General features: G+C 42.1%; 1 protein-coding gene across 5 annotated transcripts in view; it reads left to right on the forward strand.

Annotated features, from left to right (window-relative positions):
- The window catches only part of TPGS2 (tubulin polyglutamylase complex subunit 2), an 81,275-nt gene that overhangs the window by 281 nt on the left and 55,351 nt on the right, over window positions 1–25,643 (forward strand). For 2 of the 5 annotated variants that reach the window (XR_011379364.1, XM_051851990.2), the window contains exon 2: window positions 7,151–7,266. The exons of 2 other annotated variants lie outside the window; for them this stretch is intronic. Coding sequence is in view for 2 of the 3 variants with exons in the window: in XM_051851990.2 (XP_051707950.1) it covers window positions 7,248–7,266 (19 nt within the window). In the remaining variant the exon portion in view is untranslated. Of the gene's footprint in view, window positions 1–1,254; window positions 1,398–7,150; window positions 7,267–25,643 lie in introns of those variants that run through there. One more of the 5 variants, XM_070050306.1, reaches the window with a different exon arrangement.

The following is a 25,643-nucleotide window of genomic DNA, read 5'->3' on the forward strand; positions in this document are numbered from 1 at the left end:
TGCCAAGGATGCAAGATGGGGAAGCTGGTGTGCCTGTCTAGGCCCGGGCAGGGTTTGCCAGGAGGGTTTGGAGGCAGAGCTGGGAAGCCTCTAAGCTTCCCTCCATGATGTGCCCCACCCCAGGGCCCGGGAAGGACGTGCAGAGTCGGGGCAGCGAGCACCTGACAGTTAAGACGTTGGGTCTCTAAGAGGCGCTCCCAGCCAGGGCAGCACCCTTGAAAGCCAAGCCCTTCCTGTGGTGGCGGAGTGCGAGGACAGTGATGCCGCCGACCTCCCGGGGCGGCAGCCGCACGCCCCTCTGAGTACAGCATCCGGAGGGGACGTGGTCCAGAGGAGAACTTGGGCGACTGAATGGGTCAGAATTTTTCTTCGAGCCAACGTTTATTTAATACCCCTCGCTGTGTTGCACTCTGGGGCTACAAAGACAGTTCCGTGAAAGAGAAAGGCTGGGACTAGGTCCCCCGAGGTGTGAAGGGAGGTCAATGATTATTGTTGGGGAGGTAGCCCCGGGGAGGTGGCCGGCGCTATTTGGGAAGTAAAGGAACATGTTCCGGAGGAGGTGAGGCTGGACTTTGGAAGGCGAATGTGAGTTAGAAAACCGAGCAGCAGAGTGGCTGTGTAGGCAGGCTGGCTGAGACGCTGCTGCAGTGCCTTCCCATCGCAATCACAATGAACTCCAGACCCTCAGATGCCTGTGTGATCTGCCTCTCCGTCGACCTTTCTGACTATTTTCACTCTGTTTTGGCCCTGGCTGCCTTCGTGTTGTTAAGGCTGTGGCTGTAAACACACTAAGCTTGCTCCTGCTTCAAGCCTTTTGTAATTTGGCCCTCCACCCGCACTTACTTTGCTCTGAATATCTCTCTTTCTGGCGTCGTTCAGATCTCTAATTAAATACTGTTTCCTCAGAGAAGCCTTTCTGAATGTAGTTCTGATAGTAACATCCATACATACTGATCTCTTTGTTTAGAATACCTTTTTTTAATATACTCAGTACTTACCACTACTTGAAGCTATGTATTTTTACGTTGCTTTCTTAATTTGTCTGTCTGCTTTCTATAGTAGAAATTATGAAAAGTGAATTATTTTAGGAATGTGGGGTTTATCATGAAAATTGATGTAATACACCCTGTTAATTGAATAAATGACAAAAATCATGGTTATCTCAATAAATGCTGAAAAAGTGCTTAACAAAATCTGATGCCCTTTCATGACTTAAACATTTTTTTAAAAAAGGTTTATTTATTTATTTGAAAGGCAGAGTGACAGGGACAGAGAGGAAGGGAAGGACGGGGAGGAAGAGAGATCGAGATCTTTCATCTGCTGATTCACTTCCCAAATGCCTGCAATAGCTAGGGCTGGACCAAGCTGAAATCAAGAATGTCATCCAAGTCTCCCACGTGAGTGCCCGGGGCCATCTTCCTCTGCCTTTCCAGGAGCATTACCAAGAGGCTGAACGGAAGCAGTGCATCCAGGATTAAAACCAACATTTGGATATTGGATGCCAACGTTGTAAGCTGCAGCCTTAACCCATTGTACCACAACACCAGCCCCCCTATTAAAAAATTTTTTTAAGGGGCTGGTGTTGTGGCATAGCAAGTAAAGCCACCACTTGTAATGCTGGCATCCTGTCTGGAGCCAGTTTGTGTCCCAGCTGCTCCACTTTTTTAAAAAAAATTTTTTTTTTTTTTTTTTTGGACAGGCAGAGTTAAGACAGTGAGAGAGACACAGAGAGAAAGGTCTTCCTTTTCCATTGGTTCACCCCCAAATGGCTGCTACAGCCTGCGCGATGCGCCAATCTGAAACCAGGAACCAGGTGCTTCCTCCTGGTCTCCCATGCGGGTGCAGGGCCCAAGCACTTGGGCCATCCTCCACTGCCTTCCTGGGCCACAGCAGAGAGCTGGACTGGAAGAGGAGCAACTGGGACTAGTACCTGGCCCCCCAACCGGGACTAGAACCCGGGGTGCCAGTGCTGCAGGCGGAGGATTAGCCAAGTGAGCCGCGGTGCCAGCCTTTTTTTTTTTTTTTTTAAAGATTTTATTTATTTGAGAGGTAGAATTACAGAGAGGGAGAGAGACAGAGAGAAAGATTTCGATCCGCTAGTTCACTCTCCAGATGGCCTCAATGACAAGAGCTGAGCTGATCTGAAGCCAGGAGCTTCTTCCGAGTCTTCCACGTGGGTGCAGGGTCCCAAGCACTTGAGCCATCTTCTGCTCTTTTCCCAGGCATAGCAGGTGACTGGATCGCAAGTGGAGCAGCTGGGACTTGAACTGGCACCCATATAGGATGTGCAGTGCTCCACTTCTGATCCAGCTCCATCCTGATGGCTTGGGAAAAGTAGCAGAAGATGGCCCAAGTGTTTGGGCCCCTGCCATCCACATAGGAGACCTAGAAAAAGCTCCTGGTTCCTGACTTAGGCCTGGTCTGGCCCTGGGGGTAGCAACCATCTAATGAGTGAACCAGTATCTATCTATCTGTCTATCTGTCTTCTTTCTCTGTAACTCTGACTTTCAAATAAGTGTTTGAATTTTTTTTAAATCTAGAAATAGGATATATAGAGATAGAACTTTCTCAACCTAATAAAGGCCATCTCTGGAAAACCTACAGGTAACATATTACTTAATGATGAAAAACTGACTACTTTCTGCTGAAGATCAGAAATAAGAAAAATATGTCAAGGGTCACCCAAGACCACACCCAGATCTGATATTTTGCTATGATGATTACAGGACTTGGGGGATGGTCATACTTATGCATGATTTATTACAGCAAAAGTATACAAAGCAAAATCAGCAAACAGAAAGTTGCATGTGGGCTCATCAAGGAAATCAGCTTCAGGCTTTCAAGAGTCCCTGTCTAGTGAAATCACATGGGACACACTTAATTTCCTCCAGCAACATTTTATCTGAAATGTTGTCCACCTAGGAAGCATACCTGAACCTTGAAGTCCACACCTTTAATTGAAAATCAGTCATGTAGGCATCTCTGCTTAGCATAAACCCAAATCCTAGACTCCCTGAAGAAAAGCAAGTACTCAGTATAAAATGCAGTATTTGCACTAACAGTTTAAGCACACTGAGCAATTCTTACCAGGGAATGGTGGGAATCCAAGTTCCCAGGTAACAGCCAAGAACCAAACTTTTTTTAAGATTTTTATTTATTTACTTGACAGGTAGAGTTACAGACAGTGAGAGAGAAAGAGAGAACGGTCTTCCTTCCGTTGGTTCACTCTCCAAATAGCCCCAACGGCCGGAGCTGTGCCGATCTGAAGCCAGGAGCCAGGCGCCTCCTCCCAGTCTCCCATGCAGGTGCAGGGGCCCAAGCACCCGAGCCATAGCAGAGAGCTGAACTGGAAGAGGAGCAACCACAGAACTGGTGCCCATATGGGATGCCGGCGCCGCAGGCGGAGGACCAACCCAGTGCGCCAGGGCGCCAGCCCCAAGAACCAAACTTCTGAGCAGTGCTTTCTGAGGATTGAAGTATTGGGCTTGCTGTGTTCACTGTTTCTGCACAATAAGAATCCTGCTGGAGTGGATGTTTGGCTTAGTGATGAAGCTCCAGGTTGTGATGCCCACAGGGCCAACACGTGGCAGTTCTTTCTGTCTCTCAATATTTTTTTTGAGAAAAAGAGTTCCAGGAGCTGGCGTTATGGCGTAGCAGGTAAAGCTGCCACCTGTGATGCTGGCATCCCATGTGGGCAAAGGTTCACGTCTCAGTTGCTCTGCTTCCCATCCAGCTCCCTTCTAGGGGCCTGGGAAAAGCAGCAGAAGGTGACCCAAATGCTTAGGCCCCTGCCACCTGCATGGGACACACAGAACAAGCTCCTGGCTTCCACCTGGCCCAACCCTAGCTGTAGTGGCCATCTGGAGAGTGAACCAGCAGATGGAAGATTTCTCTCTGTCTCTGTAACTCTGACTTTCAAATACGTAAATAAGTCTTGGGAATTCGATTCTTGCTACTTCTATTTATTATTGTATCAGGGTCATAGCCGAGCAAACTGGCACCAAGAAAAAAAAGTGAAGGCATCCAAACTGGAAAGGAAGAAGTACAATATGTACACTTTCAAATAACATGATCTTATATTAAAAAGAAAAAGAACTTGAGGAGTCCAGAAAAGAGAAGGCAAAAAAGCTATATACTAGCAATGAACAATCCAAAAAAAGTTATTAATTCCATTTGTAGTAGTATCAAAGAGAATAGAATCCTTGTAAATGTACAGAAATCAGTGACTTATGCACTGAAAACTACAAAAGAATGTGGAGAGGTGGACATTTGGCCTGATGATTAAGACACTGGTTAGGATGTCCACATCCCACACCAGAGTGCCTGGATTCAAATACTGGCTCCCATGTCTCATTCCTCCTTCTTGCTTAATGCAGATCCTGGGAAGCAGTGGTGATAATTCAGGTAGTTGGGTTACCACCACTCCGGAGACCTGGAATTCCTGGCTCCTAGCCAATGCAGGGATTTGAGGAGTATGCCAGAAGATGGGGAGGTGCCTTCACTCTTCTCACCTTTTCTGTTCCTCTTCCTCTGCCACACACATACACACACAGTGAGAAATTAAAGCAGAACAAAATATATGGAAAGACAAATCATTTTTCTGGATTCAAAGCATTAATATTGTTAAAAACCCAGCATTCCCCAAATTGATCTATACATCTAAGATCTACAATTCTTATCAAAGTCTTGAAGAGATTAGCAGACTGATGCAGTCCTAAAATTAACATGGAAATGCAAGAGTGCCAGAATAGCCAAAACAATCTTGGAAAAGAGGGGAAAAGATTTCTTTAATTCAGCTGTTCTTTATTTTGGTATTTACTTCTTTGGAGCTGATGAAAAATTTCTTTAGATGAATAGTGATGATGATTGTACAACAGTGTAAATGCACTTGATGCCATTGAATTGAACACTTAAAATTTGTTGTAGTGATGAATATTAAGTATATTTTACTATAATAAAAATTGTTACAAAGCTACCGTATTCTTAAGGCACTGGGATAAAGATGGAAATACAGATCAATGGAAGTAAGATTTATACTCCAAAAAAATCATATTTCATCAGTCATGTTGACTGATTTTGGCAAGAATATCAAGGCAAGTCAATAAGGAAAAATATTTTTTTCAGTAAATGATGCTATGATAACTGGATATAGACATGTAGAAGAATAAAATTGAATCACTATGTCATGCCACATATAAAAATTAACTTCAAATTGATCTTAGACCTAAAAGCTGAGCTATGAAAGTCTTGAAAGAAAACAGATATTGGGCTCATTCTTGCGTGACTTTAGGCAATAGATACTTAGGTAATGACATCAAAAGCACAAACAATGAAAGGAAAAAGATGTCAGGACTTCATCAAAATTAATTGTTGGGGGCTGGTACTGTGGCATAGTGGGTAAAGCTGCCACCTGCTGTGCCGGCACACCCTCCCCCCCCCATATGGGCACCGGTTAAAGATCCAGCTGCTCCACTTCTCATCCAGCTCTCTGCTATAGCCTAGGAAAGCAGTGGAGGATGGCCCAAGTCCTTGGGCCCCAACACCCGGTGGGAGACCCAGAAGAAGCTCTTGGCTGGCTCAGCTCTGGTCATTGGGGCCATTTGGGGAGTGAACCAGTGGATAGAAGACCTCTCTCCCTCCCTCCCTCTCTCTCTCCCTCTCTGTAGCTCTGCCTTCCAAATAAATAAATAAATCTAAAAAATATATAAATAAATAAGTGTGCTTTTAAGGATACCATCAGGAAAGTGACAGGACTTTCCAGAAAACAGAATATTTGCAAAACATATATGAAGAGACGTATGGAATCTATAAAGAACTCCTGAAACTCAATAAAAGACAAATTCAATTTAAAAGGATCTGAATGGACGTTTCTCAAAGATACACAAATTGCCAATAAGCATATATAAAGATGATCCTCATCATTAGTCACCAGAGAAATACAGATCATAACCAGATAGCATTTCACACCTGCTAACTAGGATAGCTGTAATCAAAAAGATGGACATAACTGTGCAAGGATGTGGAAAAATTGGAACTCTTGTATACCATTGGTAGATTACACAATGGTAAAACAGCTTTAAGAAGTTTGCACTTCTTCAAAAGGTTAAACAGTGAGTTACCATATGACCTAGCAATTCCATTTTAAGGTATATATACCCAAGAGAAATAAAAGTATTTATACACGAACACTTGTACGAAAGCGTTATTAGCAGTATTATTCACAAGTCAGAAGTGAAAACAACCCAAATGCCCATGATGAATGGTTTTACAAAATGTGGTATCTTCATACAACAGAAAATTATTCAGCAAAAATAAGGAATTAAGTTCTTATACATGGTACAACAAAGATGAACCTTGAAAATAAAGTGAAAGTTCTAGTTGGAAAAGATAAATATTGTGTGATTCATTTACATGAAAAGTACAGAATTAGCAAATCTATAGAGACTGAAATAGCTTAGTAGTTGCTGGAGGCTGGTGGAAGAGGGGAGTATGGAATGAGTACTAAAATAGGGAGTTTCATTTGAGGGCAAGGATACACAACTCTGAATATACTAAAAGCCACTGAGTTGTATACTTAAAAGTTGGGGAGTTCTGTGGAATGTAAAAACATCAATCTCATAAAAGTTCAGAGTAGAAAGGTGGATACCAAAGACCTGGGAGAGTAGTGAGGGTGAGGAAGAGGAAAGGTTGATTAGTAGGTGCTAAGTTATGGTTAGATAGGACTAGGAAGCTTTGCTATTATGTTGCACAATAGGATGACTATAGATAATGATAATGTATGGTTGTTTCTTTAAAAAGCTACATTTTTATATTTTAAAAAAGAGTTTGAATGTTTTAATAATAAAGAAATTATGTATTTGAGTAGGTGAGTTTATCTTTGTACAGTTACACGGTGTATACATGTATCAGAACATCACATGGGACCTCATGAGTATGTACAATGTTTATGTGTCAGTTTTTAAAAAAATCAGTATGACCAGCAAAAGACAATGAGTGAATTTTTGTGGTATATGAATTACAAGGGGGCTTCAAAATGGTCATGGAAAAGTAGATTAAGAGAACATGAACTTTTCATGAACTTGAAGCCCCCTCGTATTTCTCAAGGTATTTTTTCTTTCTTTTTTTTTTCTTTTTTTTTTTCTTTCCTTAGGAAAAGGAATTCTAAAAAGCCTTTTTAAGAATTTCTGCTCTAATAACCAGAATTGTGACAGCTGATGAAATTTCACACCTTTAATGTGTTATGTTAAATGGCAAAAGATTATCCAGGTGAGCCTTGATCTAATCTCACGTGCCCTTTGAAATAGGCTGCTAGTAAAAAGGGTCCTCAGAATGATTTGAAGCATGAGAAGGGTTTTCTATGCTGTTGCTGACTTGAAGATGGAGGGGAACACATGACAAGCAATGCAAGTTGGCCTCTGAAACCTGAGAGTGACCCCAGCTGTCAGCAAGCAAAGAAATGGAGAGAATAGTCCTACAACAATAAGGATTTGCCTTGTCAGTAACCAAAATGAACCCAGAAGATGACCCCAAGTTCCAGATGAGAATACAATAGCTGACAGCTGAGCAGTTGGCACACCTGGTGTAAGGATAGCTTGGTGACTTCAGCGTGAGCAGAGCCCAGTCATGCTATGCCTGACTTCTGAGGTACAGAACTCTGATGTAATGTAAGGGTGGTGTTTAAATCTGGTAATTTGTTCTCTTTTTTATTCAGCTGTAACTTACTAGATTAATAAGCAAGAAGAAAAGCCATCAGGCAGTCTCTAGAGGCGTCTGTGCACAGGCTTCTGATATTTTCTGTTTTGTGAATGATCACACAGAGAATATACTGCTTCCTTAAGCAGTGAAATACAAAATACTTGTGTAGTTTTTCTGCCGGGGAAGCCTGCATAAGACTCAATTTTCAGGGATATGTGGGGACTGGTCACATAGGCAAGGCAAGCAACCACAGCTATCAAGAGTTTAGACTCAGAAAGATAGCAGGTGTGTAGTAGTTTAGTGCTACAGATGGGCAGGACAGCCTTATTATTGTAGAAAATTTTCCATAGGTCAGCCCTATAGTCTGACTCTTCTCATGATATTAATCTCAGTTTTGATGGTGTTAACTTTTTTCTATGTAGTCTTCCCCTGCTTGGTCCTCCAAATATCCCACCTTCAGGGCCTGGCTTCAAGTGTACTTTTTTTTTTTTTTTTTTTTTTGACAGGCAGAGTGGACAGTGAGAGAGAGACAGAAAGGTCTTCCTTTTCTGTTGGTTCACCCCACAATGGCTGCTGTGGCTGGTGTGCCGTGCTGATCCAAAGCCAGGAGCCAGGTGCTTCTCCTGGTCTCCCATGGGGTACAGGGCCCAAGGACTTGGGCCATCCTCCACTGCACTCCTGGGCCACAGCAGAGAGCTGGACTGGAAGAGGAGCAACCGGGACTAGAACCCGGTGTGCCGGCGCCGCTAGGTGGAGGATTAGCCTATTGAGCTGTGGCGCCGGCCACAAGTGTACTTTTACCTAATTTTCTGATTTGTAAATCAGACTTTTAACTTAAGTATTTCCTTTGAATATTCTTATCTAGCTACAGAATTATGTTATCTTTTTCTCCCTGTCTTCAAAGACCTTAAATGTGAGATGTTGTAATTCAAAACTTAAACTTTTGCCTGGCTCTGGCCATAATTCATAAGTTACATAAATGACCACTCCCTCTGACCTGTGCACAGTTATTTGTTTTGGAAAGTCATCTTCTCTGAACCCACAAACCCAAACTCTGTGCTTCTTTGTTGCAGGCCATACCTCTAGCTACTCAAGCTAGAGAGACACTAACTAGTTAAGAGAAAAAAATTAATTATGGGGCATTAGTCTACAAAATCTCAAATCAGTGAGACTGAGAACCTCACTGCAAAAAATGGGATGCTAAGTAGGAAAAACCTGGAGCTAGTGTGACGAGGGAGCTGCAGAATCACAAAAATTAGTACTGCTGCCTGTACTACAACTCTCCACCCCTCAAGAGATCAGAACATCTCTGCAACTAGAGAGAAGACCCAGCTCCTTCATTTGCTCTCTACCTCATCTGCTCATCTTCTTCCAGGTTTGTTTTTTTTTTTTTTGATAGGCAGAGTGGACAGTGAGAGAGACAGACAGAGAGAAAGGTCTTCCTTTGCCGTTGGTTCACCCTCCAATGGCCGCCGCGGCCGGCGCACCGCGCTGATCCGATGCCAGGAGCCAGGTGCTTTTCCTGGTCTCCCATGGGGTGCAGGGCCCAAGCACCTGGGCCATCCTCCACTGCACTCCCGGGCCACAGCAGAGAGCTGGCCTGGAAGAGGGGCAACCGGGACAGAATCCGGCGCCCCGACCGGGACTAGAACCTGGTGTGCCGGCGCCACTAGGCGGAGGATTAGCCTAGTGAGCCGCGGCGCCGGCCTTCTTCCAGGTTTTAAGAGTAGAATTCCATGTGTGACCTGGACATCTGATGGAGCCTATGCACAGTGGAAACTGGGAAATGTAGTCACTCACTATCCAGCTTCTTCAGTGCAGGAGTGCACACTAGGAGCAGGTGTAGATATTACTTGAGCAAAGCTGCAATAATTGCAATATCTTCTTAAAGGTTGAGATCAACTGTGCGTAGTTCCTGACACTGTCATTTCCAAGTCTTCTTCAGCCTCTGTCTGCCTTCTACTCCTGTATTCCTGAAAGATGGTATCACTCAATTTTGTTTTTTTATTGACAGGCAGAGTTAGACAGTGAGAGAGAGACAGATAGAAAGGTCTTCCTTCTGTTGGCCCACCCCCCAAATGGCTGCTACGGCCGGTGTGCTGCGCCGTTCCAAAGCATGAGCCAGGTGCCTCCTCCCAGTCTCCCATGCGGGTGCAGGGGCCCAAGCATTTGGGCCATCCTCCACTGCCTTCTTGGGCCACAGCAGAGAGCTGGACTGGAGGAGGAGCAACTGGGACTAGAACCCGGCACCCATATGCAGAGGATTAACCAAGTGAGCCAGGGCGCCAGCCAGTATCACTCAATTTAACACATATATTAAATTTTTTATTTGTTCAATTGCACAATATTTTAAGGATACAGTGTGATGATTCAACACATGTATTCAAAGTTGATCTAAGCCCAGGAAGCATTTCTGACTCCATAAACATTACAATTTTTTAAAAAAATTTTAATATATAATTGTGCGTATTTATGAGGTATAGTGTGCCATTTCAGGAAATGTATACAATGTATGCTGATCAGTATTTCCTTGTCATTACTTTGTTTCAAGTTTTTGAGTTCTTCTGTTAATTCATAAGATATACAATATACAATAGTGTATAGTCACTCAATTGTACTTTAGAACTCTAGAACTTACTGTATCTGTTTTGGTATCCAGTTATCTAACCTCCCTGTCTCCTCTCCTCCAGCCACCAAACACACACACCCTTCCCAGTCGCTTATGATCACTATTCTCCATTCCTATTGGCTTTTCCCCCCAGCTTCCACATTGAGAGAGAACATGTATTTGTCATTCTGAGTCTTATTTCACTTAACATGATGTCATCCACTTCCATACAGTTTGCAGCAAATGATAGTATATCATTCTTTTGTGTGACTGAGTAATTTTCAGTTGTGTGTATATACCACATTTTCTTTACCCATTCATCTTTTGAGGATTATCTGGATTGATTCCCTAGCTTAGCTATTATGAATAGAGCAGCAGTGAGCATGGGAGTATATGTATCTCTTTTGATACACTGATGTGATTTCCATGGGATGGAGATACAAACACACACACACACACACACACACACACCCCTGGAAGTGAGATAGCTGGATCATATGGTTAGATCTGTTTTTAGTGTTTTATTTTTGTTAATGATCATTCTTTTTTTTTTTTTTTTAACGATTTATTTATTTGAGAGAGTTACATAGAGAGAAGTAGAGAAAGAGAGCTCTTCCATTTCTGGTTTGCTCACCAGATGGCTTCAGTGGCAGTGCTCCAGGCCAAATCCAGAAGCCTCATCTGAATCTCCCACATGGGTGCAGGGTCCCAAACACTTGGGCCAGCTTCTGATTTTCCCAGGTACATTAGCAGGGAGCTGGATTGGAAGTGGAGCAGGTAGGATATGAACCAGCACCTATATGAGACGCCAGCATCTCAGGTGGCAGCTTTACCCATTAAAAAACAATGCCAGCCCTGAAGATAATCATTCTAACTGGAGTGAAGCTGTATCATTATGGTTTTGATTTACTTTTCTCTGATTGCTAATAATACTGAGCTCTTTTCATAAATTTGTTGGCTGTTTGTATTTATCCTTTTGAAGAATGTCCATTCAAATCCTTTGGTCATTCCTTGACTGGATTGTTTTTGTCATTATTGAGGTTTTTTTGAGTTCCTTGTATTCTGGACTCTAAATCTTTGTCAGATGACTAGTTTACAAGTATTTTCTCCCACTCTGCCAGTTTTCTTCACTCTGTTGATTGTATCCTTTGCAGAAGCTTGTTATTTTGTTATAATCCCATTTATCTAGTTTTGCTTTTGTTGCCTGAGCATTTGAGGTCTTATCTATAAAATCATTGCCTATGGTAGAGTGAGAACTGGGGGGAGGAGGGGTGTCAATTTTTCTGTCTTTATGTAGATATCCATTTTTCTCAGCACCATTTATTAAAGAATCCATCCTTTCTTCTCTTTGTGTTATTGGTGAATTTGTCAAGAATCAATTGGCTGTAGGTGCATGGATTTATTTCTGGGATATCCATTCTGTTCCATTGGGTTTTGTGTTTGTTTTTATGCCCATCCCATGCATTTTGATTACAATAGCTCTGTAGTGTGTCTTGAAATCTGGTATTATGATGCTTGCAACTTTTGTTTGTTGGTTTTGTTTTCATTTTTCACTCAATATTGGTTGGTTATTCAGGGTCTTTACTTCAATGTGAGCTGCATGATTGCTTTTTCTAGTTTTGTGAAGAATGTCATCTGTAGTTTGATAGAAATTTCATGAAATCTGTAATTTGCTTTTGGTAGTATGAACGTTTAACTGTATTCTTCCAACCCGTGAACATGGGTGGTCTTTCTGTTGTGGTGGGATGAGGACAAGGATAATCTTGACAACAAAGAAGAATTTCCAAGCAAACAGGGACAGTGAGAAAAGCAAGATTTATTGAAAGTGAGAAACTTCCTGCCACAGCAGTTGGGGTAGGGGTGTGCTCCAAGGTGGGAAATGCCGAAGAAGCTTGCCATGGTCTGCCTTTTGTAAGCTTGAAGTGGCTCTTTCTGATTGGCCCGTTTCTGTAAATCAAACCTAGATTTAACCAAACTGGGGAGGAGCAGAATAAGAGCTAATCAGAAGGCAGGGATTACAATCTTGTCTAGCTTTAAGAAAAACTAAGTGCAGTTAACTGACCTAACTGCCCATTAGCCCAACCAACACCTCCCACCTTACCACTTTCATGCCCCCTGAGGGTATGGGGCCATGATCTTTCTGGCTGCTTCATGCTGAAAGGGGGAGTCATTAAGGGACACAGCAGACGGCAGCAGAGGATTCCTCTGAAGGTCAAGCTAAATGCAGATTTCCTTGAGGCTTCATCTGGAGTACCACCTGGAGTTGTTGGCTTCTAGTTGTTTAATCCTAGAAGACATAAAATGTGTAAGACAGTTTATTATACATGGTCCTACCAAGAGAATAAAAAGAATGGCACTTATTGGTCCTAGGAAGAGTGACGGCCAAAGCAACCACTTCCGATTTCTAAAGAAATCTCCCCAGTTGTCAAAGAACTTTCCCATAGCAATGGAGGGTGGCCCAAGTGCTTGGCCACATGGGAGACCGGGAGGAAGCACCTGGCTCCTGGCTTCGGATCAGCGCGGCCTGCAGGCCGCAGCACACCGGCCACAGCAACCATTTGGGGGGTAAACCAACAGAAGGAAGACCTTTCTCTCTGTCTCTGTCTCTCTCTCTCACTAACTCTGCATGTAAAAAAAAAATTTTTTTTAATTTAAAAAATAAAAAGAACTTTCCCATAAGAGTGAGAGCATATAGTTTGGTGAGAAGAGTTAAAGTATATTTGTCATTAAGTAGGTAGTGTTAGTAAGACCTCCTTCATTACACAGCTGTATAACCCTGTATCTATTTTCCTTGCTTGTACTCAGCCAATGCCAAGGTTCTTTATTGTTTGATCTGGTTAGATTATACCATCCAGGTTGGCATCTGGTTGGGCTGTATATTTTTGTTCCTTCTCTCTCTCTCTCTCTCTTTTTTTTTTAACAGAGTAGACAGAGAGAAAGGTCTTCCTTTTTCCCTTGGTTCACCCTACAACGGCCGCTGCGGCTGGTGCACCGCGCCAATCCGAAGCCAGGAGCCAGGTACCTCTTCTGGTCTCCCATGCTGGTGCAGGGCCCAAGCACTTGGGCCATCCTCCACTGCACTCCCAGCCCACAGCAGAGAGCTAGACTGGAAGAGAAGCAACCAGGACAGAATCCAATGCGCTGGCGCCACAGGCAGATTAGCCTATTGAGCCGCGGTGCCGGCCTGTTCCTTCTCTTATGCAGAGGACAGTTCCTGTTAACTTTGGGTGTTTATTTTGACATTGTAAATCAAGAGACTGACCCGCATATACTGTAGCTGAAGAGAGGAAACTCTTAAGCTGCAGTCTTGACAGTCTGATTTTACTAGTGACATTTTATTCTGCCTAGGCACATTATAGATCTTAAAGGAACAAAGCATCTTTCTCTGTAGATCAGGCTGGACTTGGAAGGGACAGTTGGTTAGATCAGGCTGGGACTTGGTACACGTGGTTCAGCTTATCTCAACATCTAGGCAATATGTTACCCTAGCTACAATTTGCCTGCAAGCACGTACCACCTGTAGTCCACAGCAGCAGTATGTGTCATTGTTCCCTTATTGTATTGCTTACTGCAAAGCTCAGTGCACTAGCATGCCATCCCCATTGACATTTGCATCACTCAGGGTTGCATGCAGGGACCTTGCCCTGGCACATTCAGACATTCTGTCAGACCAGTTAGGGGCACAGGCTGTAAAAGGAGAAGCATCTCTAGGAAGGGCTCCCCCCGCCCCCCAAAGAAACCTTTTATTTAAGGAATACAAACTTAATGCATTTCACAAATAAAACTCTCTTTCTCCTCCCTCTCCTATCCCCAATCTTATTTTTACTAAAATCTATTTTGAATTAACTTTATATACAGAAGATTAACTCTGTACTAAGTAAAGAATTCAACAAATGGGGGAATAAAAACTTTCTAGAAGGGTTTTTAAACGTGATATAATAAAGTTAGTTTATGGGAAGGGAGAGAAGCAGTAAGGGTGATCAGAGAACCAAGGACAAAAAGAAACGCAGAATTTCAGCTGCACGTGGCTGAGTCGTATTTATTACTGATCTAGAGGTGGGGTCTTCCTAACAGCTCACGTCTCTCAGAAGCTTCACACAAGTAGTCATCTTTGCTATGTCAGACAGTCTTCCGCAGTCTGGGATGCTGGAAATTACTTTACCATGATGGATCCAGGCATTGTGGCCTGAGACCTTCACAAGCCCAGCAGCTTCCCTGTTCCACAAAGAAACTCCCATCTGTGAAGAGGACACAGTCCAGATTTTCCTAGGGGAGTTTCCTTAAGATCATCTCTGGCTGCATGCATCTGCAAAACTACCTGTTCACAGTCATGCCTGGGATCTTCCTTACCTCTGAGAGGTAAGTGGGGGGATTAAAAGAGGAGCCTGTCTTGATCTGAACTGCAGGGCTTTCTACTATTAATGTCTGGTATTTTAAGGGACAGTTATCTGTTAACCAAAGCCTTCCTTTTGAGGCCAGCAATCCAGTTACAATATGGGGTGTATACACTATTGAATCCTGCCCCAAGATACGTTTGCTGGCTTCAGGAATGACGAGGGTGATAATAGCCACTGCTCAGAGGCAGGCTGGCCATCCCTTGGCCACTAAATCAAGTCCCTTACTGAGATAATCTTAGTAAGGTTGTTGTGCTGGTCCTTTCAGTTAATACTCCTAAAGCCATTCCTTTTCTTTCAGTTACATAAAGATTAAAGATTTTACCCATGGAGAGGCTTAGGCAGGGCAAACAGAAATTGCAAATCAGGGTGCAGAGGAATGCAGAAGAAGGCATCCTTTACATCTAAAAAACTGAACCAGGCCACGCTTCTGGACTCTGTGATAGCAAGGTAATGGTATTAGGAACAATGGAATGTATGGGCACCATAGCCTTATTAATGTGGTGAAGATCCTGTGGTAGTCTCCATTGTCCATTTCCTTTTAAACCTCTAGAATAGCGGTGTTGCAGGGATTATTGCATGATTTCAAAACTTGTTGACACCTTAAGAATGACTGCGATGGCTTTAGCCTTTTTGTAATCTCAGTCTTTTTTGTTTGTTTGTTTGTTTGTTTTTAAAAGGCAGAGTTAGAGATCAATCTTCCATCTGTTGGTTTACTCCCCAAATGACTGCAACAGCTGCAGCTATGCAAATATGAAGCCAGGAACTTTTTCTGGGTCTCTTTTGTGGGTGCAGGGGCCCAAGTAGTTGGACCATCTTCTGCTGCTTTCCCAAGTGCTTTAGCAGGGGAGCTGGATCAGAAGTGGAGCAACTGAGACACAAACCCGCCCCCATAGCTGGCACTGTAGGTGACGACTTTACTCACTAAGCCACAGCAGCAGCCCCAAGTCTCAAGGTTTAGTGGATATTGTCTCTGATGAGGGAAGGAGGATGGTTTTTTTGGTTGGTCGGTTTTTTTTGTTGTTGTTGTTTTTGTTCTTGTTTTTAGGAGGAACTTGGGTAGGCTGAGCACCTATAACCCTACCAACTTTTCCCTGGATACTCCAAACTTCAAGATTGATGTCTGTCTATGTAAGAGGGGAGACAAAGTCTCCCCTGGTCCTTAAAGAACTGTGGTCTTCATCTGGGCTTAGGAGGTCATTACCTAGCAAAGATGCTGGGATTTCTGGTATGATAAAATAGGGAGTAAATATTAGCTCATTCCAGATGTAGTCAAAGGTTGGGTGAACTGTTTAACCTGAGGAGATCCTGAGACACCATTTATGAGTATAGTATGAGAGAGGGGGCAAAGCTGGAGTGGACAGAAAAAGTTGTTCTAGTATCTAGAGGAAATTTATAGGCCTTCTATAAGAACTCCCTGGAGCTAGTTGATACTGATCTGATGTGTCATATAGCCTGGAAAGAGGCCCCCAGGCCCCTTCAGTCCTATGTGGAAAGTTTTTTGGAAATGCCTGTCCCTGGAATTCTTGGCCTTCAGGGGCAGTCATACTCCAGTGATCTCCTTTCCAAATGGGACATGGCCCGGGGCGGTGGGGAGGTCTGCTCTGACCATGTGTGATGAAGTGTTCACTGCCTTTGCAGCAATGGCATCAGGATTGTGGCTGTGCAGCTGCCACCAGGAGCATACCTCTCCTCCTGTCCATCCTCTCATGCTTTGTGTTCTGTCTTCATCCCTGTTATAATAGACTGTGGTGGTAGAGATTTATCTAGGGTGCTTTCAGGTCCCATTACAAATTTCTGAAGTTGTTTCCTGATGTTTGCAGGAGACTAGGTCAGGAATTGCTCCTTTAAAATTGCCTGTCCCTCTACACAATCAAGGTATGTTGGGGCATATTTCTTTAAAGTCTCCCTCAGGTTTTCCATGAGGGCAGAAAGATTTTCCTATGGCCCTTAATGGATCTGAGGTAATTTAGAGTAATTAAGGAATTTGTTTCTATGCTCTTTAGACCCACTATCATACAGACAATAAAATGCCTTCTTTGCCAATCATCTACTGGAATGTTAGGGTCTCAGGATCATCCTAGGGAACTGCAGCACCTCTTGTTCATATGTTGCAATTTGATGGTCATGTCAATGGGATTCATAGAACACATCCCCAAATTTCTCTGCTGCCTGTATGGCTGGCTGCAAGCTTTTGTGACCTTGTTAGAGTCTGGCTGAGGAACAGCATTACATCCTTCCAGATTAATTCACACACCTGTGTGAAGTTCTGGACTGCATCTATGTAATGATCTGGGTCATCTGTGAAGCTACCTAGATCCCCCTTAAACTGCCTGAAGTCTTGCAGAGAAAAAGGGACTTGGACCCAATAGGTCTCTGCCTTCCAGGCGTCTGCTGAAGAAGTAGCAAATTGGCATGAGGCTCTGGGGGAGCTAAGGATTTTGAGTACAGAGGAAAAATAGGAGAAGTGGGTGGATTACAGGGAGGTCGTTGTGGTCCTGGAAGAGATAGAGCTGCCATAATATTTGAATCAATCCAACAAGCTTTATAGAATTCTGTATTGTCTCAATGCAAAGAAAGCATATCCATAAGGGACCTCAACCCACTTCCCTTTTTTACAACAAAAGAGATATAGTTGGACAATAGTATTGTAGTTAATACTTCCCCTTACTTTGCAACTAGGCCAGGCAGTCGTACAGCTGATCAGGCCTTTTTTTTTTTTTAAGCTCTGAGTGTCAAAGGAATCTCAATATCTGAGCAAGCAGGGGAATGCCCAGGGGAATGACTGCTGTAGATGGGTTTGCTTTTCATCTGGAATGAGCGAATAAAAACAGGAGTCCTTCAGCTTTTATCTCTCCTGAGTTTGAGATGTCTCTCAAACACTCATGCTGCCTGTGATATCCAGACGTGCACTGACACCCAAAGGGAAGGAAGGAAGGTACAGGTGGGACTACCATGTCTCATCCACACTCTCTCAGACTTCCACGCCTGTGACCTAGGATCTACATTTGCCAGAACAGCACACGCCTGCGAGAGACTCCTTGCCTTAAGCAAATATATATCATTACAGCTTTGCCGCCATATGTGAAAAGAAACAATTGTCTTGTACCTCCTAACATTTTTTAAAAAGCTTTTATTTAATGAATGCAGATTTCATAGAGGAATACAGTGGTTTTCCCCCCATATCCACACACCTACCCCTACTCCTATCCTACCTCCTACTCCCTTTCCCATCCCATTCTTCATTGAGATTCATTTTTAATTAACTTTATATACAGAAGACCAACTCTATATTAAGTAAAGATTTCAGCAGTTTTCACCCCCCCACACACAACATATAAAGTACTGTTTGAGAACAAGTTTTACAGTTAATTCTCATAGTACAACTCATTAAGGACAGAAGTCCTACATGGCGAGTAAGTGCACAGTGATTCCTTTATTAATTTAACAATTGACACTCTTATTTATGATATCAGTGATCACCTGAGGCTCTTGGCACGAACTTCCAAGGCTATAGAAACCTTTTTTGACAATAAACTCCATCATTATTTACACAAGGCCATAAGCAAAGTGGAAGTTCTCACCACCTTTCAGAGAAAAGTACATCCTTCTTTGATGGTCCCTTCTTTCCACTTGAAGAGATCCTTCATGTAGGATATGTTTTGCCACAGTGTCTTGGCTTTCCATGCCTGAATTGCTCTCATGGGGTTTTCAGCCACATTGGAATGCCTTAAGGGCTGATTCTGAGGTCAGAGTGTTACTTAAAGCGAATGTCAATCTATGAGTCTGCTGTGTGGACTGCTTGCTATGTTGGGCATTCCCTCCTTTAAAAAAAAAAAAAAACATTTATTTATTTACTTGAGACTCAGAGTTACACAGAGAGAGAGAAGGAAAGGCGAAAGAGAGAGAGAGGTCTTCCATCCACTGGTTCACTCCCCAATTGGCCACAACGGCCAGAGCTGCACCGATCCAATGCCAGAAATCAGGAGCTTCTTCTGGGTCTCCCATGCAGGTACAGAGGCCCAAGGACTTGGGCCATCTTCTGTTGCTTTCCCAGGCCATAGCAGAGATCTGGATCAGAAGTAGAGCAGCTGGGATTCAAACCAGCACCCATATGGGATGCTGGCACTGCTGGCGGTGGCTTTACCCAATACACCACAACACTGGCCCCAATTCCCTCCTTTTTGATTCTGTTATTACCAGGCACTTCATGCTATTTATATGATCTCTTCCAAAACTTAATCATATCTGTATGTTAACCTTAGCACTTAATATAATCACTTCAACAATTAAGATGGCATTTTACAGCTTGATAGTAACAAACTTCTTCTTCCCTCTCTTATTCCCCCTCTTATTTTTTACTGAGATCTATTTTCAGTTGACTTTATATATATATGATTACTCTATATTAAATAAAGAGTTCAACATATGGTATGAAGAAGAGAAAAAAAAAATAAAAAATTGTTCCTCAACAGTCAAGATGAGGGCTGTTCAAGCCATTGTTTCTCAAAGTGTCAATTTCACTTCAACAGCTTTCATTTTAGGTGCACTACTAGTTCTCATAGATAAGAGAGAACGTATAGTATTTGTCCCTTTGGGACTGGCTTATTTCACTAAGTATGAAGTTTTCCAGATTGATCCATTTAGTTGCAAATGACTGGATTTCATTTTTTTAAAAACTGCTGTATACTATTCCATAGTGAACATATCCCCTAATTTCTTTATTCAGTCTTTGGTTGATGGGCAGCTAGGTTGATTCCATGTCTTAGCTATTGTGAATTGAGCTGCAATAAACATGGAGGTGCAGATAGCTTTTTTGTTTACTGATTTCATTTCCCTTGGGTAAATTCCCAGGAGTGGCATGGCTGGGTCATATGGTAGGTCTATGTTCAGATTTTTGAGGTATCTTCATACTGTCTTCCATAGTGGCCTTACCAGTTTACAGTCCCACCAACAGTGGATTAGGTTTTCTTTTTCCCCACATCCTCTCCAGCATTTGTTGTTTCTTGATTTCTGTATGAGAGCCACTCTAACTAGAATCAGGTGAAACCTCATTGTGGTTTCAATTTGCATTTCCCTGACAGCTAGTGATCCTGAACATTTTTTCATGTGTCTGTTAGCCATTTAGATTTCCTCTTTTGAAAAATGTCTGCTCAAGTCCTTGGCCCATCTCTTAACTGGGTTGTTTGTTTTGTTGTTTTGGAGTTTCTTGATCTCTTTGTAGATTCTGGTTATTAATCCTTTATCAGTTGCATAGTTTGTAAATAACTTCTCCCATTCTGTCAGTTGACTTTTTGCGTTCCTGTGTCTTTGTCCGTACAGAAGATTCTCAATTTGAAGTAATCCCATTTGTAAATTTTGGTTTTGACTGCCTTTGCCTCTGGAGTTTTTTCCAGGAACTCTTTGCCTGTTTTAATGTCTTGCAGGGTTTCCCCGATGTTCTCAATTAATTTGATGGTGTTGGGTCTTAGATTTAGAGCTTTAATCCATGTTGAGTAGATTTTTGTGTAAGGTGTAAGGTGGGGGTCTTGCTTCAAACTTATGCATGTGGAAATCCAGTTTTCCTAGCACTATTTGTTGAAGAGACTGTCCTTACTCCAGGGATTGTTTTTAGCTCCTTGGTCAAATATAAGTTGGTTGTAGATGTTTGGATTGATTTCCGGGGTTTCTATTCTCTTCCATTGGTCAATCCATCTGTTTCAGTACCAGTACCAGGCTTTTTTGATTATAACTGCCTTGTAGTATGTCCTTTTTTTTTTTTTTTTTTAAGGCTTATTTATTTATTTGAAAGAGTTACACAGAGAGAGGAGAGGCAGAGAAAGAGAAAAGTCTTCCATCCTCTGGTTCACTCCACAATTGGCCGAAATGGCTGGAGTTGTGCCGATACGAAGTCAGGAGCCAGGAGCTTCTTCTGGATCTCTGACATGGTATAGGGGCCCAAGGACTTGGACCATCTTCTGCCACTTTCCAAGGCTATAGCAGAGAGCTGGATCAGAAGTGGAGCAGCCAGAACTTGAACAAGCGCCCATGTGGAATGCCAGCACTGCAGGAGGTAGCTTTACCCGTTTGCCACAGTGCTGGCCCCTGTAGTATGTCTTAAAATCTGATATTGCGATTCCTCCAGCTTTGTTTTTGTTCGATAAGATTGCTGTAGCTATTCTAGGTCTCCTATGCCTCCATATGAATTTCAGCATCATTTTTTCTAGATCTGAGAAGAATGTCTTGGTATTTTGATTAGTATTGCATTGAATCTATAAATTGCTTTCAGAAGAATGGACATTTTGATAATATTGATTCTTCCAATCCATGAATATGGAAGATTTTTCTATTTTTTTGTATCTTCTATTTCTTTCTTTAAAGTTTTGTATTTCTCATTGTAAGAGATCTTTTCATGAGGGGATTGCTGGGTCTCCTAGAGTGATAAACATTTAAGAAGTACAGGGTGGGAAGAGGGATTGGGGCCACGATGTGGCCTCTGCATTACAAAATAAAGCCCTGCTAATCCTCCGCCTTGCGGCGCCGGCACACCGGGTTCTAGTCCCGGTCGGGGCGCCAGATTCTGTCCCGGTTGCCCCTCTTCCAGGCCAGCTCTCTGCTGTGGCCAGGGAGTGCAGTGGAGGATGGCCCAGGTGCTTGGGCCCTGCACCCCATGGGAGACCAGGAGAAGCACCTGGCTCTTGCCTTCGGATCAGCGTGGTGCGCCGGCTGCAGCGGCCATTGGAGGGTGAACCAACGGCAAAGGAAGACCTTTCTCTCTGTCTCTCTCTCTCTTCTGTCCACTCTGCCTGTCAAAAAAAAAATAAAGCCTTGGATATCCTCATTTCTCACTGTGAATAAAAAAAAAAAAAGAGAGAGAGAGAGAGAGAGAGAGAGAGAGATCTTTGACATCCTTGGTTAAATTTGTTCCAAGATATTTGATTTTTTTTTTCTTTTTTGTAGCTAGTGCAAATGGGATTGATTTTAGAAGTTCTTTCTCAGCCATGGCATTGTCTTTGTATACAAAGGCTATTTTTTGTGTGTATTGTCTTTATTTCCTGCTACTTTACCAGACTCTTCTATGAGTTCCAGTAGTCTCTTAGTCTTTTGGATACCCTATATATAGGATCATGTAATCTGCAAATAGGGATAATTTGACTTTCTCCTTCCCAATTTGTATCCCTTTGGTTTCTTTTTCTTACCTAAAGACTCTGGTTAAAACTTCAGGACTGTATTGAATACCAGTGGTGATAGAGGACATCCCTGTCTGGTACCAAATCTCAGTGAGAATGCTTCCAACTTTTCCCCATTCAGTATGATGCTGGCCATGGGTTTGTCATTAGTTGTCTTGATTGTGTTGAAGAATGTTCCTTCTAAACCCAATTTGCTTAGAGTTTTCATCATGAAAGGGTGTTGTATTTTGTCAAATGCTTTCTCTGCTTCTATTGAGATAATCATATGGTTTTTCTTCTGCAGTTTGCTAATGTGATGTATCACATTGATTTTGGGGATGTTGAATTATCCCTGCACACCAGGGATAAATCCCACTTGGTCCGAGTGAATGATCTTTCTGATGTGTTTTTGAATTCCATTGGCCACAATTTTGTTAAGCATTTTTGTTATCTGTGTTCATCAGGGGAATTGGTCTATAGTTCTCTTTCTCTGTTGCATCTTTCCCGGATTTAAGAATTAATGTGATGCTGGCTTCATAGAAAGAATTTGTGAGGATTCCCTCCCTTTCAATTATTTTGAATAATTTGAGAATTTGAATTAGTTATTTAAATTTCTGGTAGAATTCAGTAGTGAATCCATGCAGTCCCGGACTTTTCTGTGTTGAGAGGGAATTTATTACTGATTCAATTTCTATCTGGGTTATGGGTCTGTTTAGGTTTTCTATGTCTTCATGGCTCAATATATGTAGATTGTATGTGTCTAGGAATCTATCCATTTCTTCCGGGTTTCCCAGGTTGTTGGCATACAGCTCTTTGTAGTGGTTACTGATGATTCTTTTTATTTCTTTGGTGTCTGTTGTACATTTCCTTTTTCATCTCTAATTTTATTGATTTGGTTCTTCTCTGTCCTTTTTTTGGTTAGTTGATTCAATACTGTCAATTTTAATTTTCAAAAAACTAGCTCTTCTTTTTGCTGATCTTTTGTATTGTTTTTTGGTTTCAATTTCATTGATTTTTTTCTTCTCTAATTATTTCTTTGCTTCTACTAGTTTTGGGTTTGGTTTGCTGTTATTTTTCTAGATCCTTGAAGTACACAGATAGTTCATTTATTTGGTGCCTTTCAATTTCTTGATGTTGGCACCAATTGCTATAAACTTTCCTATTAACACTGCTTTTGCTGTATCCCACAAATTTTGGTATGCTGTATTGCTGTCTTCATTTGTTTCCAGAAATTTTTTGATTTCCCTTTTGATTTCTTCTATGACTCATTGTTCATTCAGAACTTGTTCATCCTTCATATGTTTGCATATGATGTAGAGAGTTGTTGATTTCTAGCTTCATTGCATTGTGGTCTGAGAAGATGTATGGTATGATTTTGATTTTTTAGAATTTGCTGAGACTCACTTTATGGTGTAGCATGTGGTAAATCCTAGAGAAAGTTCCATTTACTGGAGAAAAAAATGTGTACTCTGTGGTTGTAGGGTGGAAGGCTCTGTAGCTATCTGCTAGGTCTATTTGGTCTGTGGTGTCGATTAACTGTTTCTTTGTTGATTTTCTATCTGGTTGATCTGTTCATTGCTGAAATTGAGGCATTGAAGTCTCCAGTTACTATTATCTTTGAGTCTATATCTCCCTTTAAATCCCTTAACAATTCTTTTAAATAGGTAGGTGGCCTGTAATTAGGTGCATATACATTTATAATAATCACAACTCTCTGTTGAATTGATCCTTTAATCATTATATAGTATCCTTCTTTATCTCTTTTAATAGTTTTGTGTTAAAGTCTATTTTGTCTGATATTAGGATGGCCACACCAGCTCTTTTTTGGTTTTTATTAGCATGGATTATCTTTTTCCATCTTTTCTCTTTCAGTCTGTGTGTGTCTCTATTGGTAAAGTGTGTTTCTTGTAGGCAGCAAATAAGTGGGTTTTCTTTTTTAATCCATTCATCCAGTCTGTGAATTTTAACTGGGGAGTTTAGACCATTTACATTCAGTATGACTGTTGTTAAATACTGTATTTGCCATGCCATGTTTCCTTAAATAGTCCTGTTTATGTATTTTGGATTTCATTTGTACTTTTGCTGGGTCATTTTTTGCATTCATCTTCTTATGTCGTGATGTTCCTGTTTCTGTGTCTAGTACATCCTTGAGCATCTTTTGTAGGGCTGGGCGAGTAGTTCCAAAATTCTTTCAGTTTCTGCTTGTTGTGGAAGATCCTTATTTCTCCTTCATTCATAAATGAGAGTTTTGCAAGGTACAGTATTTTGGGTTCATAGTTTTTTTCTCTTAGGACTTGGGATATGTCTTGTCATTGTCTCCTTGCCTGTAGGCTTTGCAGTAAGTCTGGGATGAGTCTAATTGGGTTTCCTCTGAATGTGATTTGTCTTTTCTCTCCTGCACATTTTAAGATCTATTCTTTGTCTTTCACTGAGTTGATTTTTGCTACTGTGTGTCGTGAAGTTCTTTTCTGGTCATGTCTATTGGGAATTCGGTGTATATCTTGTACTTGGATGTCTCTTTCTCCAGATTGTGGAAGTTCTCTGTTATTATTTTATTAAGAAGACCTTTGAAGCCTTTCTCTCTTTCCATACCTTCTGGAATTCCTAGGATCCGTAAGTTTGGTGGTTTGATAGAATCTTGTAATTCTGCGACTGTGATTTTTAATTTTCTAATTTCTTCTTTTTATATTTGGTCTATTATTTTCAGAAATTTGTCTTCTAGTTCTGATATCTTTCTTCTGTCTCTTCTATTGCTAAGACTTTCCACTGCATTTTTTATTTGGTCTATTGAATTCTTCAATTCCAGTATTTCATTCTGGCTTCTCTTTAAAATCTCAATTTCTTGGGAGTGCTTTTCATTTAGATTGTGAATTTGTTTCTGATTGCTTCGAAGTAATCTGACTATTAATTCTCTGAATTCCTTTTCTAGCATATCCTCAATCTCTTCCTTAGCCTCCATTACTGAGGATTCATATTGCCCCTCTGGCAAGTTTGTAAAGTCTTCCTTATGCTTATGTAGGATTTTTCCTTTGTACTTCCGACTTTTCTGGTTGATTTTATTTTTTAAACTGATATCCGTCTGCTGTGAGTTGCTGTGTGTGTGCGTTGCAAGTGGAAGCTTGCAGCCCTGCCTCCTGGAGCTCTGTTTACTTCTGGATATTGTGGAGGTGGGTATCAGGGCTTTGGTACACTAAGCCCAGCCTACTGGGGCTGGGCACACTTCTCACTGATGCTTCAAACAAGCTCTGGTTTTCGCTGTTTAGGACTACTTTCCATTGCAGCTTGTGTGGTGGAGAAGAAATCGTTCTGAAATATTGTGATCCTTGTTCCCAGTTGGGGCATGTTGTGAGCTGGCCCACACAATTGGTGGGTGTGTGCATGGGAGGCAGACATGGCGGCCCCCTGCTTACACTCAAAAATGTAATCAGTATGGCTTCACCCGCCGACTGTGGGTCCGGTTGGGAGGAGAGACACAGAAGGATCATGGCATGCCCAACCTCTCTGCCCATTCCCCTACCATTTCTCTTTCTTGCTGCTTGGAGCTTCAAACACAGTTCACCAAGCTTCCCTGCCCACCACTGTCCATAGCTCTGTGGACTTGCGACCTCTCACCTGGTTCACTTCCAGTGATAGGCAGTGCCAGTCTCCTCGCTCCATCCCTGCACCGCTCCTTTGCTGACATCCACCACCTCTCCCTCTTCCTTGCTACCCCAGCATGGACCTGAGCAGTCTCTCCTGGACTTCTGGACCACTCTACATGAACTTACAGCGATACCGCTGTATGTATCCCTTCTGCTA

The sequence above is a fragment of the Oryctolagus cuniculus genome, chromosome 10, assembly GCF_964237555.1.
Source record: "Oryctolagus cuniculus chromosome 10, mOryCun1.1, whole genome shotgun sequence".
NCBI lineage: Eukaryota > Metazoa > Chordata > Mammalia > Lagomorpha > Leporidae > Oryctolagus > Oryctolagus cuniculus.